The 17,866-nt window shown below is 41.5% G+C and overlaps 1 protein-coding gene across 8 annotated transcripts in view; it reads left to right on the plus strand.

Annotated features, from left to right (window-relative positions):
- The window catches only part of LAMA2 (laminin subunit alpha 2), a 900,941-nt gene that overhangs the window by 589,126 nt on the left and 293,949 nt on the right, over positions 1-17,866 (plus strand). For 4 of the 8 annotated variants that reach the window (XM_060239150.1, XM_060239173.1, XM_060239164.1 and 1 more), the window contains 3 exons: positions 1,186-1,397; positions 7,297-7,403; positions 10,201-10,464. In XM_060239150.1, the coding sequence (XP_060095133.1) occupies positions 1,186-1,397; positions 7,297-7,403; positions 10,201-10,464 (583 nt within the window). The remainder of the gene's footprint in view (positions 1-1,185; positions 1,398-7,296; positions 7,404-10,200; positions 10,465-17,866) is intronic. The other 4 variants (XM_060239180.1, XM_060239188.1, XM_060239196.1 and 1 more) reach the window with 1 other exon arrangement.

Here is a 17,866-nt window from a genome sequence, read left to right on the forward strand (position 1 = left end):
TTTCTTGTTACAAAGAGCTGAAGGAGCCCACTTTATAACACTTTGAACATCTGCATTGAAAAAGGGATGTAAAAATATTTCATTTTTCTTTCCTTTGCATCCCAAACCAGCTTTGAGTGGGATAATAGAATAGAAATCAGCTGGGTTTCTATTCCCTCCATGCAAATTCACAGTATCTCAGCAAGTCAGGGAGGCAGCAGAATTTCCAGGACAGGTGACCACAAGAACCTTTGCTAGCTGGCCCCTTCCCCCAAATTCTGCTGTGTACCCAGCAACATTTCCTCAGCAGATTAGAAGCCAGTGCCCAGCCAATCCCTTATTACCTGAGAGTCAGATTCTGGTGGCTGTAAGTAGTTTATTTCTGCAAATACACACAAAAAGTTGAGAATGGACATGCTGCCCAGCTGTTAATGGACTCCCTCATCACCACTGGTGAAGGGGAAGTGAGCCAAACTGGCAGATGTTCAAACATCTCTAAAATTTGGCTTCCACCCATTGGGATGGATCTTTAAAATATTGTTCCAGATATATGGGATCTAGTCACAGAAAAGTGACATCTATGAATCTCAGAAGTACTTGAAGAATACTTTAATTAGGCACTTGTTCCCTGCATTAACTTTCATACATTTATAATTTAGCATGTTACTTTGTGGCACAGATTTATGTTCTTATTGTGCAAACCATTGCATTCTGCAGTTGTATTTCTTTGTTAATATGAAAGGTTTTCTGTTTGTTTCTGTTCTTAAACCAATATTTATATCAGGAATAGGAATATCAGCTTTCTTGGTTAGTCTAGTGTAGCATCCTTGTTGGCTAGTTACACTAAATGGGCTGTATTACAAAGAGTTCTCAGAATGGACCTGATTTCCTCCAGGGTGCCAAGAGACAGATTTCTTATTATGCTTTTATCTCATTTTCAGTTCCAGTGACAGGGTCCCTCCCCGTCCCCTCCCTCCAATCCTACATTGAAATGTAATAACTAGAGGAGCTGGCAGAATTTCAGCTAGTAACGAATCCCCAGTGCTGTTAAAAGAACTAAAAAAAGACGTAAAAGGAAAACCTAGTGACACTTGAAAGAAAATCAAACAATCTTTAGAGATTCATAGAAAACAAAATGGTAAACATGCCTCTTTCTTCCCTGACAGGCCAAAGTAGTTCTTTAAGATGTTGTGTCTGTTGCCCTAGGTGTGCAGAAGGCTATTTTGGACAACCTTTAATACCAGGGTCATCGTGCCAGCCCTGCCAGTGCAATGACAACCTCGATTTCTCCATTCTTGGCAGCTGTGACAGCTTGTCTGGAGCTTGTCTGATATGTAAGCCAGGTACAACAGGCCAATACTGTGAGAAGTGCGCTGATGGATATTTCGGAGATGCTCTCGATGCAAAGAACTGTCAACGTAAGTCCTGGAGCCTTGCTTCTCCTGTCAGGAAGCATTCATTTCCTATGGGCATGGCTCACAAATGTCTGTCAAATAGGACGTGCACTGATTTGCATGGTATTACATGTAGTAAAAGGCACGTTATCCAAATGCTGGTGGTTTCAGTATTCCTGACTTAATACGTCAGTGTTGTTTGAATCACTGTATTATTTTACATAATCAGCCCCTTTCTTTTCATCTGAATGTCTAATTGTGCCAATAGTTTGAATACCTCCCAGACTGTATAGATAAATGTGAATGTGCTATATGTTTATATATACACATAAGTATAATAAATTAGAATGTTTTGGGTCCTCAGAAGAAACTATTACCCTAACCACCTATTATTGTCTGTATGCTTGTTTTGTCCTCTTTTTATTTGGAGGCTCATTTTGATTATGAAAACAGTTTTTCCTCCATGTGTCTTGGATGTACTATCTATTTACTACTTGGGGAAAGTCAAGGATAATCAGAGAAAAGATGCTGTGGTATGTTTATTAAATTTCACACACATAGAAACCCCAACAAAATTTTATTTTTTAAACAACACTCAGAGGTCCAATGGATAGGTGCACTTTGGAAATGATTTTTCACTCAGGTAAAATTAGCAAAATTTCTAAGTTTCAGTTATAGTTTTGTTTTTCACCTTTTCTGTACTGCATGACTGGGCTTATTGTATAACTCATCTGGAGTTATTTACTCATATTTATATATTGATTTATGCATTCAATTTATGAATCACCTGTTCCCTACAATATAAGGCTCTACGTGATGTACAACCATTAAAAACAGAAAAAACTGAAAATTGGCTACCATAGATGGTGTCAGACATATCTTTGTTTCCCTGCTCTGGACTGTGTCGCTGTCTCGTGGGCAGGAGAAAAGGAGGCCAAAACGAAGATGAAGAAGGTGGGGGGTGGAGGACAGAAAATTTCTTTCTGTTGTTCTGTTTGTTGTCTGGATTGATAGGTAAATAAGGTGAAACATGTGAGTGAGTGGTCCTGTCTTGGGTTTCAGGGTTCTTTTTTCCTTCTGTTGTAGTCAAGACTTGTTTCCACATTGGCCTCCATTCAAACTGCTTATTATTCAGGGTGGGAGAAGAATATCTGAAAAGGCAGACTGGGCCCAGAAATCTGTACCAAAAAGGCTAAAAGTGGAAGCCCTCTGCGCCAGCACTCTGAATTGTGCCTAGAAACAAATGTGTACCCAGAGGAATCAGCACCAAAGTGGTATGATCCCCTGGTTGCTAAATTTTGGCATAACTAAGTTTCCAGACTATTTACAAAGGAAACCCCATGTGTAATGTGTTAGAATCACTGTGGCCAGATCATGCTTTTCAAGGAATGACTAAAGCGGGCAAGTCAGTCAAAGCTGAAAAAAGGTGCTATTTGCCAAGGAGGAGGTGAGCTTCCATCCGGCGTCATCCTCTCCTTCAAGATAGTGCAGTCCCCTCAAGGACAGGCTGTCTTTGCAGTCTTTGAGCTGCTTTTCCATTGACCAACAATACCTCAGTCTTGTTTGGATTTAGTTTCTGTCTATTGGCCCTCCCATTGCCTGCCCAGAATACCCACAGACCCACCTGATAAGGAGAAATTGAGTTGCATGTTGGTGGCAATTTTATTGTCCATAAAATAATTTGTTAAAAATATGTATAATGGGCCAATGCGTTTTTCAGGTCTACATTCTGAGGGGGCCAAAATAAGACACTCCACCTCCACTACCATAGCCTAGAAAAGCCTCCTCTGTATGTCACTGTGCAGATGCAATAACAAAGGAGCTCACTTTATCATCATCACAGAGTAGGCATGATAATGTGCTCTCCCCTGTATTCAGTTGCATTCACTTGGAGTTTTCCTTCACTTGTGCTCAAACCATCTGCCTAACTGCTTTTTCACTCCAAGATCCTCAGGAAACCTAGCCATGCAACTGAACCTTAGACATGAAAAAGACTTCTATCTAATAGAAAATAAAACATGTACAGTAGCTATCAGATGATGAACAGCTTGCCTAAACTTTGATTAGAGGGGGAAAATTCCTCTGGGCAAATGGAGAATAGGGAAGGCAGGCAAGAGGAGTAGCAAGCCTTTAAGAGGTCCATGAACAGAATCCAAACCCTGAAAATAGACAATATACTTCCTACTCCTTGACATTCATTGCAGCTATTTTGCTGAACAACTCTAAGAAATGCACACTTTTGTGTCTAGGGAGTAGGATTTCATGATTTTCCAGAAGTCCCTGGCTCTTACTAGTTTCTTTCTGGAATGGACAAGAACCAGTCTGTAGTGCTGAATTTCTCCTGGAAGACTGGGACAGGAAGTAAAGGATAAACTTCTTTTTCCAAAAGAGAATAATAGGGATTCTTCATAAAGTACATGGCCCTTATCTTGGAGCCCAAATGCCAAAGAAGCAGTTGTGTGTGTCTAAGAAGGTCACTCCATGAAAAAAAGAGTACAGGGGATGAGAAAACTTGGGAAAAACCAGGAAAAAAATAAAAGTATCTGTGGCATCCATGCCTACAATGTATTACAATTCTGAATCCAAAAGAGCATTCAATTGACTAATAGTATAATGTAATGTACTATTGTAAGGGCATTGTGATTTACTCTTTAAAATTTCATTGCAAAAGCAATGGGTTTGAAAATTCAAACAAAGAATGAAATTACAGCTCCCAACATTGTATCACTCTCCTTGAATCACTGACATGCCTGAAGCTTTGAATTTTTCCCAATAGAGACAGCAGCATGGAAGGCTATATCAGGAGGTAGAATTTTGAAAACATACAATGTAAAAAAAAAAAAGAGATGGATTTTTAAACTTAGGTTCTTTGCCTTTTTGTTAGCTGTGTTGATAGTAGAAAGTCTCAATATATTCATGTCCTTGTGTTTGCAGTTACCTTTTTTTTTTGTCCTTTTACATCTAGTTTTCCTTTTGCATATTTCTTGGGCAGGCTCACATGGAGTTTGCCCTGAAGCAGTAAAATCAGAGAGACTGTGTTTTCACTTTGTTGTTTTCAATTTTTACTGTTCATTAAAGAATCACATTTGAGCTTGGAAACTTGCAAAGCGAGAGTCTTGCTCTCAAATTATATTTGGAAATAGTTTTCTTTTCTTTTTCTCCCTTACCAGTAGTGGCAGCATCATTTGCATTAGCCAATTCAGATGACAGCTGGGCTTTGTTGCTGTTGCTGCCTTCTAAAATTCCTGCATTCTTCTTAAACATTCTAAAATAAATATGGTGAAACAGATATCCACGATTCACGATTTATTTCACTTATATTTCAGATTTCTTTTTAATTATGGAAACACCACAGTTTTGTACTGCATACAGCTGAAGGTTATTCTTCAAAGCAGATTAGTAGAGGCAATTAAAGTAAATCCCTAATTATTGTTGCTATATGATCATCAACATAGTTTAGAACATTCCACTTTCTCAGTTATTACTTAGTGTTATAACTGCTATTGGTCATTTATATCTCACTAAGAATATACAGAAAAGCCATATCCTGCCTAGAGAATGTAGCAGAGATGAACAGCTGCTTTTTAGGACCAAAGCAAATATGATTTTTCTTTAAATAGCATCTGTATGGGGGTTACATCTGATCAAGGCTGTGGTGTGAAAAAAGCAGAACCTGCCACACCTCATCTCTTTCTTGGCCTGAAGAGCTGCTGTTTGCCCATTTTGGGCAAACCTGCAGATAGTTGCATGTATTTTGTGATAAAAGTGGATGTCTACACATAGCATTGCCATAGGGTTGCTGGGTCTGTGTTGGAAAATACCTGGAGACTTTGGGGTGGATCCAGGAGAGGACTGAGTTTGGGGAGGGGAGGGACCTCAGCAGGGTACAGTGCCATGGAGTTCACCTTTCGAAGCAGCCATTTTCAACAGGGGAGCTGATCTTTGCCAGCTGGAGATCAGTAGTAACAGCGTGAGATCTCCAAGCCCCACCTGGAGGCTGACAACTGTACATTGCCAACCTCCAAATGGGACACACACAGTGGTGGCCAAACTGTGACTTGGGAGACACATGTGGCTCTTTCACACATGCTGTGTGGCTCTCAAAGCCCCCACTGCTCCATCAGCATTTGTCTCTTTAAATCCAAGCCAGCCAGTGAATGCATTCAAAGTTAAAGTTGCTTTCTTTCTACCTCTCCCTCCTCTCGTTTCTTTCTTTCTTTCTTTCTTTCTTTCTTTCTTTCTTTCTTTCTTTCTTTCTTTCTTTCTTTCTTTCTTTCTTTCTTTCTTTCTTTCTTTCTTTCTTTCTTTCTTTCTCTTCCTTCCTTCCTTCCTTCCTTCCTTCCTTCCTTCCTTCCTTCCTTCCTTCCTTCCTTCCTTCCTTCCTTCCTTCCTTCTCTCAAACATCTGACGTTCATGCCTTGCGCCTCTTAATCATCTGATGTTTATTCAGTATGGCTCTTGCATTATGCAAGTTTGGCCACCCTTGGAGATCTTGCAGAATTACAACAGATGAGATAGATCAGTTCTCCTGGAGAAAATGGCTGGTTTGTTGGATGGGCTTTTAGTAGTTATACCCTTCTGAGCTCCCTCCCTTCAGCAAACCCCACCCTTTCAAGGCTCTTCCCCCAAATCTCCAGGAATTTCCCAACCCAGAACTGGCAACCCTATCAACAGACTTGATATTAAAAGAAAAATGCTGAGGCTTCTATTTACAGAACTCTCAGTATCATATCTGGTTTGGGCCTTACAGTGTCTGGGAAGCACTCCTGGACTTGACTTCTAGCTATGGACTAGATTCTAGTCACAAGCAGCTTGCTGTCATGAGGAATGCCTTTTTTTGCCTACATTTAGCCAATTTTAAAACCTTTTTGGACCAGCTGATCTGACCACATTGATCCATTCCAGGAGGCTAGATAATTGTAATATGTGCTACCTCAATATGCCCTCCCAAAGATGATTTGGTAGCTATAATAAATACAGGATGCAGCAGCATCACTATTTACAGTTGTTAGTTGGACTTCCCAAATGATGTAGTATTACAGTAGCTGCACTAGCTGTTTGTTTAAGGATCCCATTCTAATATTGGTTGTGACCTTTAGAGCACTTTACTTGTCTGGGTCCCAGGTATGTCTGAGCCTGAATGGATGTTGAAATCTTCACAACAACATTTGCTCTCTTTTTCTTCCTTAAAAGAGACAAAATCAATTACTACCAAGGCAAGAATGTTTCTGTAGTGTTCCTGTTCTTATTGAAATAGGTTCCCAGATAAAATAAGGACTGCCTCTTCTATCATCCAGTTTAGACAGCAGTGTAAGATAGGTAAGATTGTTTAGGTAGGATGTGTACTTATTTGCTTTTTGTAATATTAGTAATGTTTAATTATATTAACATTGTAGTAGGTCAGGTATCCAGTCTGCTTTAATTTTTTCCTTGTTTGCTTGCAGCTTTATTGTAAAATGGCATGAGCAAGGAAAAAATAAAATCAGAGTTGTGACTGTGGTGCAATGTTCGCTTCTGGAAGTAACTGGAAGGTCATTATGTTGGTGTGAAGCTCTAGAATTCACCCAAAATTCTATGGTTAATTCTAGATCATCATGCCAATACTGCATGTTATTTACTGGATGTTATTTATAGCAGTTATTTACTGGACGTGATTTTGTACCTTAGAGTGATTTCATGTTCCCACTTCTCTCTCTCCTAGAATAAGATGGAGATAAATTTTTAACAACAACAAAAAAGCTGAGGTAGCATGCTACAGAAAAGATTGGTTTAGGCCCATGCCATCTTTTGTTCATAGTTACAAGCCTTGGATTTTTATAATAAGTATTTATGTATATAAAACTTAAGAGTTCCTTTTATTCAACGTATATTTCATGTCCTCCCAAAATGCATGAATTATGAACCTGTCTTGGTTTCCCTGTAGCTTGCCGCTGTAACATCAATGGCTCATTCTCAGAAATTTGCAATATGCAGACTGGACAATGTGATTGCAAGCCCAGCATTGTAGGGCGTCGATGTGATGAGTGTAAGGTAAGCCATAAGAAGCAGCTCCAGCCTAAATGCTCCTCGCTTCCTTTTTGTCATAACAGAATGTGTTTTGATTCAAATGAAACCTCATACATAATTTCAGGCATTGAACAAAGGCTCCTAAATTACTTTTCTCTATATATAAAATATAGTATTCACTTTTTAGATTTCCTGAACCAGCATTTGAGTGCTAAATAGAATATGGCATATACAGTGCACAGTTGTCCACTTTAAAAAAAACTTGTCAAGCAAAATAAATATACCCTGTAAATATTTAATACCTATAAAAAGAATGCATATTTCAGGTCTGTGAAAAAGAAATATTGACAGAATGGCTGACTTGCCACACACACAAAAAAGCTTAAAATATCTGGAGTACTTGCTTTTCTATTATGTGAGTTTTCTTTTACATCTTTCAGTGGCATGGGTTGCAAATTAAGTATTCCACCATGTATAATTCTACTTTAACACATGTATAATTCTAGTTTGCAATCCTCTGCTTGTACATTTGGGGAAATCATTTTGTTTATGTGCAATCATGCTTAACTATGAACTGTCTGAATGGTTTTACTCATGTCTGTGGACAAAACTCACTGGGAATATCTGCTATTGTGGCACAAGAGGGCTGTGGCAGGAGGCCGGATGACCATTTAATATGAGAGAATTATTTTCCTTGCTTTCCTCTTCCTCCATTCGGAGGCTCTCTGAGATTGTAATTCTAAGGCCACTTTTCTAGGAGTAAACTCTATTTTATAAAATGGGATTCATTTCCACATAGAGCTGTTTAGGATTGCTCCCATAGTGTTTCTGCAGTCTTGGAAATGGAATTTCTTGGATGCCTGGAATTAAAAGACTACGTTTCACAGAGTGTAATGGTAACCTTCAACATTGTACATATGAGGGTTCTGGAAGGAGCACAAGAAAAGAAGATGTTAGGCAGAAGAGACCTTCTATCTTGTTGATCAACCAGCTGGGCAAGTCACTTGCCATCCCTACTGCCATCACACACCACAGAAAGAGAGGGAGGGAAGAAAGAAGGAAAAGACATGAAGAATTTTTTTGGCGAGCTATCCCATTGCCTGTCACTCTAGCTACAGCAAGAGGAGAAAATTTGGTATTGTGATATTCATTTTATTTTGAAGGCAGCATTATGAAGTTTTACTCTGATCTGAACCAACAAGCCTGGAATTTTTTAAAGCAATAAAAGCTAGCTTTGTCAGGACAAATTCTAACAAATGTCACCTAGCTGATACTGTTAGTATTTTCATGTTTTGTGATAACTCCTTTCTCAGATACAAGTATGTTAACAAGCTGTAATTCAGAACAAAGTTTACCATATTGGGTACTAGGGTTGCCAGCTCTGAGTTGAGGATGGAACCTGAGAACGGTATATTGCCACCTTCCAAAGTGAAAATGAACTCATCTCTGTCCCTTGGAGATCAGTTGTAATCCCAGGAGATCTCCAGCCATCCCCTGGAGGTTGGCAACCTTATTGGGTACCCATGTACAAATAAATACATTGAAGTTGTACAATACTCACCCTGTGCATCCCTTTAGCATGTCATAGATCCCATCCATGGAATACACTTGTTCAGAAGAAAGATGCTTCAAAGTATGTTCATTTATGTCAAGACCAGTTAAAAAGGTAAAGGTAGTCCCCTCTGCAAGCACCAGTCATTTCCGACTCTGGAGTGACGTCGCATCATGATGTTTTCACGGCAGACTTTTTTTACAGAGTGGTTTGCCACTGCCTTCTCCAGTCATCTACACTTTCCCCCCAGCAAGCTGGGTGCTCATTTTACTGACCTCGGAAGGATGGAAGGCTGAGTCAACCTGGAGCCAGCTACCTGAACCCAGCTTCCACCAGGATTGAACTCAGGTTGTGAGCAGAAAGCGCAGACTGCAGTACTTCAGCTTTGCCACTCTGTGCCATGGGCCTGATCAAGACCAGTTACAGTTATGCATTCCCAATGCTTACCTGGTTCTCTAATGCCTGCTTTTTCTTGGTTTAAACACTAACCCAACCTCCAGTCATTCTCTTCCTGAGTCAATCCCCTCTATTCCTTCGGTGTTTCCCACACTGGATTATTGTAGCATGCGCCCCTTGTTGCCTCTGCCTGTGCTTTCCTTCTACTCCTTTCCTGCCATCTCCCTCAGCCGCAATTGCTCTTTATTTCCACCCTTACCTTGTCTCCACTCCCTTCCATACAGCCTTCTCCCTTCCTCTCATCCGTTTCACTGTCCACCCCCAAAGTTTATTTTTATTTTATTCAATTTATATCCTGCCCATCCTGTGAGCAGGTTTAAGGCGGGTTCCATCTAAATGTACAACAGTAACCCAGTTCCACCTGATTCTTCTCCAGTCATGCCTCCGTATGGCAGCAGAAGCCTTGCTGCTCATCCATTAAGTTCAAAACTTGGAACTGCTCACTCATCACTGCAGGTCAGCTGACAACCAAGCTTCCCCTCATTATTGGTACCACCACAGCTTTGGTCTTCCAGGACCACGGATGGGTGATATTTTTGGTCCCAGATAGGCATTCAGTGGCAAGGTTCTTACAGCCAGCCCAGGCCAGTCCTCACATACTGCATTACATACATATATGCATGCATGCATGCATATGTATTCCAGCATACATAAATACATACATACAGAGAATATGCTTTGGATTCTATGTGCATTTTAATTTTATCTTCTTATTGGCCTGGTATGCTTTCTCATTCTTCCCCACCCCCGCAGTTATTCTTGTATTATTCTGCACCTTGGTTTTCTAACATTACTTTTCTTTCTCTTCAAAAGCCCAACTACTTTTGGGCTACAGAAAATCAGTTCTGCGTACCATGTGGCTGCAATCCTCTAGGATCTATGTCACCACACTGTGATGTGTCAGGGAGATGTATCTGTAAATCAGGATTTGCAGGTAAACGATGTGAACTGAGCAGGCAGATATATATACGGAAAGAGAACCCACCAGCCTCCCAGCAAATCCAAGTGCCTCCTTCAAGAAGGGGTTTTATAAGTGCAAGCGGATGCCCTCGGGGTGCTTTCAGACCTGCCACTTTGGTAATCAAAAAGACCATGTACAGCATGCACTGCATTCCAGCATGTGGCTGTGCTGCGTTGTAATACATTAACAATGTAATAGAAAGCAATAAAGTGTCACTTAAATGTTTTGTCAACTGTCACAACATTGCCTACTACAATGTGTAGCATGTTCAAAAACATGAAAAGTAACGGCAATTCTTTCTTATTTCGAAATATGTCTTGCATAACTCAATAGGACTTCTGGTTTGTTGTGTATGTGTGTGTAAAAACTGGGGAAGTCCTTATATATATATGTGTGTGTGTGTGTGTGTGTGCATTATAACCCTAATAGCTCAGACTAGCCTCATCTTGTCAGACTTCAGAAGCTAAGCAGGGTTGGTACTTGGATGGTGCTTCCCACTAAGGAAGCCTGGGGCTGCTGTGCAAAGGAGGGTAATGCAAACTGCCTCTGCTCATGCCTTGCCTTGAAAACCCTTCATGGCATTGGCTTGAGTCAAGTGTGACTCAGTGCACATTTTGCCTTTATATAGCCATTAATTTGTTATGAATGCAGAAGTAGTCAGCCTAATGAAATTTCTCATTACCTTTGGCAATAACTACAACAAAGAGAGAAACAATAACCAATGCAACGAGGACTGACAATTCACGTCAATGTGGAAGTATATCTGCTTATGTAAAGGGTTAAGTAAACAGATCTTTCTCCACTGCCTTAAATTTGGGGAGTCCTTACAGTAAAGAATGTTTTGCACTCATAATAACTTGATGGATCAACCATGTGTATATGTAGCAGGGCTGCATTAGGACATTTTATTATGCCGTATATTATGAGGCCGCTGTTCTTTATATATCTTGAGAATCAGTCTCATGGTCATACCCAAACCAGTGCAGAGTTTTAATCACTAAGCCTGCCTTAGAGTTAAACTGCCACCAGGCACTAATTAAGTTCCTTTAAAGCATGAAGCAGGCACAATGGTGGTTTGACAGGGCATGCTGCTTGACGTTGCCACCCCTGTCTGTCTGCCTGAGGCAGCCATCACCTCCTCTCCTCTGCCTGCTTCCTTCACCCAGGGCAGCTAATGCTTCTTCTCTTTTCATTCCATCACATCTTTGTGTGCAGAACGGCAAGCTGCATGTACCTGATAAGGCTCCCCAAATTCTCCTGAGAGTTGTCTTCAGAGAAGTCAGGAAACTCTTTTGGCCATGCATGGCTTTCTGCACTGTATGCACACAGACCAGGGGAAGAAAGGACAGAGAGTTAGCTGCTTTGGTGCAGGCAATGAAGAGAGAGAAGAGGAGGCAGCAAGGCAGGGATGACAGTAGCGCTGGAGATTGCCATGACAGGTAATCTGTTGCCTGAGAGTACCAATTTATCCCCCATAAATATAGAGCCAGGCCAGACTAAACTACAAGTCTATCTCTGAGAGTATGAGTATAATCATTGGGAAACATTTAATATTTATTTTGTTTCTTTTAGAAATATTCTTTTAAAACATTGGCATAGGGAAATTTAATACTCAAAATTATATGTAACTTAAGATGAGCAGTGAGATAGAAGCCATCTAGAGCACCAAAAGTTTAACTTAGCGTAACTACATAGTTTCATTCTCACAGTACACCGTAGGGTTGCCAAGTCCAATTTAAGAAATATCTAGGGACTTTGGGGGCAGAGCCAGGAGATTTTGGGGGTGGAGCCAAGATCAAGGCTGTGACAAGCATAATTGGACTCCAAAGGGAGTTCTGGCCATCACATTTAAAGGGACAGCACACCTTTTCAATGCCTTCCTTCCATAGGAAATAATGAAGGATAGGGGCACCTTCTTTTAGGGCTCATAGAATTGGACCCCCTAGTCCAATCGTTTTGAAACTTGGGGGTTATTTTGGGAGGAGGCACTAGATGCTGTACTGAAAATTTGGTGCCTCTACCTCAAAAAATACCCCCCCCCGAGCCCCAGATACCCGCGGATCAATTCTCCATTGTTTTCTATGGGAATAAATCTCCATAGGGAATAACAGAGTTCACAGCAGACATTTCCCTCCCCTCCTCCTGCTTTCTGACGACCCTGAAGCGAGGGAGGGCCTCCAAATCGGGGGATCCCCTGCCCCCACCTGGGGATTGGCAACCCTAGTACACCATAGTCCACATATTTCTCATTTCAGGAAGAAACTAGCCAGGTACTGACATCCACCTCTCCCGAGTGTCTCTTGCAAATTCCTAATCCAGGGTCAGACTTCTGAGTGTTTCCTTAAGATTAAATGGCACATGGGGGAGGAGGTGCAATGAGAAACTTTACCCCCCCCCCCCACACACACTGACATTTAATTTTAAGGAAACACTGAGAGATCTCATCATTACCCCAGCTGAAATTGTTCCATGAAGCTACCATTAGTTGATGTAGGAGTATTGTACCCTTCTCAGCTTTAAGGCCTTCCTTATGAAGATATTTTAACCTAGAGATAATAATAATATTAATATTAAGCTGTAGTTTGCATATTGTCATTTTCAAACTCTCATAGTAAATCTGAAATGCAGTAAGTGTGCATTAAAAGTCTACCTTATTTCCTGCTTCCTACTTTTTAATAGTCAGTCGGCCATAGGAGGCTTGCAATTTCATAAAGCTGGAGTTATTAACTGGGGAGAAGGGGAAATCCAAACAAATAATAATTATAAAATGCAAGCTTCCTAGAGATAAGTGATATAATTAGCAACATGGTTCAGAACTAGTATCTGAGGTACCTATCTGACAATCTAGTGGACAGCTTCTGCAGACATTTTAACAGCTTCATAGATTTATCACAATATATTTAAAACAAATATAGTTCATAAATTCATAAACAACATATAAACTAATACAGTAAGAAGAAAACATTGCACCAGAACTTGGATAACACTAGAACTTGTTGCCAATGGGGAAAATAGATTTTCAGGTCTGCAAAACTGCAAAGGCAGGGAAACTTAAGTGCTTTTCCCTTGCACACCACAGTCAAAATGCAAATTTGACCCTCATGCACCTGAGAATCTAAGTTTCAACTAGGAACTCCCAGTTTCCATCTATCTGACAAGACAGGAGTAGACTCATAAACAACGTAATGTGTGATTCAATTTCTCAAGTTACCCCATATCAAATTATCCTGTCTCTTTGTACATGGAACTATAAATATGTAAAGGTCAGTTCCCATGACTGTCTCCTATATGCAGGCAGCCATTGCTTCCACTAGCATCTTACTATCAGTGATAAGTGGAAAGATGGTCATTTGGTGGTTAGGAGGTTAAAGTAGATGCTACTTTTAAAAAGACAGAGTCTAGTCCAGGTTTCCTGGAATCCATTTTCTCTCTGCAGTCACACAGTAGCTATGACACGAGGGAAGAAGGTTTTGTGGTAGTTATTTTCCCCTTTTTGGCTACCCCATGTGCAGTATTCAAGAAGGGAGAAATAACTTCCGCAGCACCATTTCTGGTTGGGAAAAGGCACAGAAAGGAAGGCAGAATTTCCTTTTAAAAAAAGTTTGTCTCTGCTGCTACTGGTTACCTGCAGAGATAGATAGTTTAATCTGGGGGTCCCAGTTGACTCAAAGCTCTGGTTTGACTTTGAATTAGGTTTTAGTGCATGTACAGTAGTGTACAAAAAATCAGCGTGCATGAAGTCAGTAGCTGTGACCAGCAGATGCCATAATAGAACCTATTTTCAGGAACCATTTGTGAAAGGCCTTGGATGCAGGCCCGGTGTGTGAGGTTCTGTCATCTGAGGCAGAACTCAAACATGCGCCGCCCCCCAAGTAGATTTTTCACGTGCTAGCAAAGCATGCACGCACGGCATGATGACATCACCAAGATGTGACGTCATCATACCAGGCGCTCAGCACGTCCCCTCCGCAGCACTCGGCAGGCGCTGGAGAGGGGAAGCCCCTTTTTTGGCTTTAAGGGATTGGGGGCATTCTCCCAACCACTTAAAGCCAAGAAAAAAACCCAGTCAGTTTCTCTCTGCAGCACTGGCTAAGTTTGGCAGGCACTGGAGAGGAAAAGCCCCATTTTTTCTTGGCTTTAAGCGGTTGGGGGACCCCTTAAAGTCAAGGAAAAAAACCCAGTCAGTTTCCCTCTGCAGAGCCGGCAGAGTTTGGCAGGCGTTGGAGAGGAAAAGCCCCATTTTTTTTCTTGGCTTTAAAGGGTCGGGGTTCCTTCTGCAGCGCTCGCTGAGTTTGGCGGGTGCTGCAGACGCTCAGGGACGGTGCGAGCAGGGAGGGGGTGCCTGCCCCCCCACCCCTGCTGGGAGTTGGCACCCTAGGCATTTGCCTAGGATGTGCCAGTGGAATTTTTGCCATCTTTCCTTTGAAACTTCATACTCCTTTGAACTCCTTTGCAATTGCAAACTCCCATGCAAACTCCTATATTGCCCTCATTTTCAAAAGGAAGTTATCTATTCAATAGTTGGAAGGGGTGCCACAAGAAAACAAGTCCAGAGCACTCTTTTTAAAAGAATCTAGGCTCTAGTATTATCCTTCCTTCCTTCCTTCCTTCCTTCCTTCCTTCCTTCCTTCCTTCCTTCCTTCCTTCCTTCCTTCCTTCCTTCCATTATATTGTATTTCTATCCCACCACCCACCACGTGGGCTAAGGGTGGTTCACAACAAATTTAATCAGATAAAACATTTAGAAGTAATTACACAGTAACTGGTTAGAAACCCATAAGTCAATACAAAATGGGAAAAATAAATTACAGAAGTGCCCAAAGGTTACTGTGTGTCTGCCCAGATGCAGCAGGTAATTGTGATAGGCTGCAACACATTAGTAAGGTGGAATGAGGAAGGCAGGTAGAGCAAGGGAGGCTGATGTAGCTGGACACTGGACATCTCAACCAAAGGCCTGGCAGAACAACTCTGTTTTGCAGGCCTTGCAGAACTGTGATAAATCCCACAGGACCCTAATCTTGTTTGGTAGATATTTCCACCAGGCCAGAGTCAGGACTAAAAAGGCCCTGGCCCTGGTCAAGGCTATGCAGATGTCTTTGGAGCTAGGGACTACCAGGAGAAGCTGTTCAGAAGAGCACAAAGTTCACTGGGGAGAGTCAGTCCTACAAATATGATGGTCCCAAACCACAAGGGGTTTGAAGGTTAATATGATAACCTTGAACCTGATCCAGTACTCAACTGGCAGTCAATGCAGCTGGCAAAGCACCAGGTGCATGTGAGTCTGCAAAGACGATCCAGTCAGCAGGCATGCAGCCACATTTTGAACCAGCTTAAGTCTGCAGAGCAAGATCAAGGGTAGCCTTGCATAGAGTAAGTTGTAGTAGTCTAACTTTGAGGCGACCATTGCATGAGTCACTGTGAATTCATCAGAGGATAGATAGAGAACCAGTTGTCTGGCCAGTCAAAGATGATAAAAGGTTGATCTTGCAAAGTTTGTAACCTGGGTCTCCATTGAAAGTGAGGTATCCAATATTACACCTAAACAGCAGTATCAACAGAAGTATAGTGTCCAGATCATGTGACGTGATGGTATCGCTTTACTTTGCTCTGGTAAGATCTCACCTGGAGTATTGTGTTCAGGCACCACATTTTAAGAAGGATATAGACAAGCTGGAATGGGTCCAGAGGAGGGCGATGAAGATGGTGAGGAGTCTGGAGACCAAGTCCTATGAAGAAAGGTTGAAGGAGCTTGGCATGTTTAGCCTGGAGAGGAGGCAGCTGAGAAGTGATATGATCACCATCTTCAAGTCCTTGAAGGGCTGTCATATAGAGGATGGTGTGGAATTGTTTTCTGTGGCCCCAGAAAGTAGGACCAGAACCAATGGGTTGAAATTAAATCAAAAGAGTTTCCAGCTCAACATTAGAAAGAACTTTCGGACCGTTAGCGCGGTTCCTCAGTGGAACAGGCTTCCTTGGGAGGTGGTGAGCTCTCCTTCCTTGGAGGTTTTTAAACAGAGGCTAGATGGCCATCTGGCAGCAATGAAGATCCTATGAATTTAGTGGGAGGTGTTTGTGAGTTTCCTGCATTGTGCAGGGGGTTGGACTAGATGACCCTGGAAGTCCCTTCCAACTCTATGATTCTATGATTCTAGCTCCTCACCACTGGTGAAGGCATCAGTGATGCCCTGTTAAGGGCTAGGAGATGAATTCCTGACCCTATACTCCCATGGCTTAGGCACAGGACCTATGTCTTCAATGGATTCAGTTTCAGTTGGGTCTGATGCAGCCAGCCAGCCACAGCCTCCAGTGCCCTGGGCAAAACATTTAGGGTGGAGTCCATACATCTGTCCATCAGCAGATACAGCTGTGTGTCATCAGTGTACTGGTGACAGCCAAGCCCAAACCCCTGGATCAGCTGGGTGAGGGGGTGCGTGTAGATGTTAAATAATATTCAGGAGAGAATTGCCCCTTGTGGGACGCCACATACCAATGGGTAATGTGGTGACATTCTCTCCCCAAGTGCCAGCCTCTGTCCCCAACCATAAAGAAAAGAGACAGGCCACTGCAAAGCAGTTCCTCTTTTCCCCACATTGAGGATTTAGAACATTTGTGTTATTTATGTATTTAAGACATTTATGTCTAAAATGTAAAATAAAATATAGTTTTCCTAAGAGAACATTAGTCACTGACCAGATTCTTTTTCACATTGACAGAACTGTGGATTATGCACAGAATTTTGGTCTGAAAGGGAATTTATTTTCTGCTTTTTCCCTTACATGCAGAAGTTACTATCTTGTACCCTGCTATTTATTGGGAGAGTTTTGCATGCTGTGCTGTGCTTAACTTGGCTGTATTGTTCTGAATGGCTATCTGAAGAATTTTACTTCCTTTCCCTTTTTTAACTTTGAAAAAGCAACAATTGAGATGGTTTCAGATTTTTATACATTAGCATTTAATTGTATGAGCATAAGTGTTCCGTTCTCCCCTTACTGAAATGTGCACTTCCTTAGTAAACAGCAATGAAAATGGATGTGAATAACTATATGCAGATATATAGATGATCTTTACTTGCTTTGGGGTGGAACCAGCCTCTAAACTGGGAACCTGAACCCAGTAGGTTGGTTTCACGCTGATGTTGTCCTAGCTTTATGCATCAGAATGCAGGACTGAATTTATAAATGGCCAAGGCCTCAGACCTTACTCCCTAAGTAAATTGTTCCCTTTTGCACACTTCTCTTACATGCTGAGAAATTGGCAACTGAAAAGGGGAAATGAGTCAGAACTCCTTAGGAGTCTAGTTTTCGACCAGAGACCTCCGAACTGCTGCATCCAGTTGTTAAATCAAGGCCTCACTTTGAGATAGTGTATTCTGGCAGTAAACAGCACTGACCTCATGATGATGGTATATTGCCTGAAGATTCAAATAGCAATCTTGTTACATTCACCATTGATGCTGATGGGTGTTTGTGATCTGCTATTGTTGTGGAGTTTGGCTGATATGTACTGACTTGTTTAAGT

This window comes from Heteronotia binoei, chromosome 1 (assembly GCF_032191835.1).
Source record: "Heteronotia binoei isolate CCM8104 ecotype False Entrance Well chromosome 1, APGP_CSIRO_Hbin_v1, whole genome shotgun sequence".
NCBI lineage: Eukaryota > Metazoa > Chordata > Lepidosauria > Squamata > Gekkonidae > Heteronotia > Heteronotia binoei.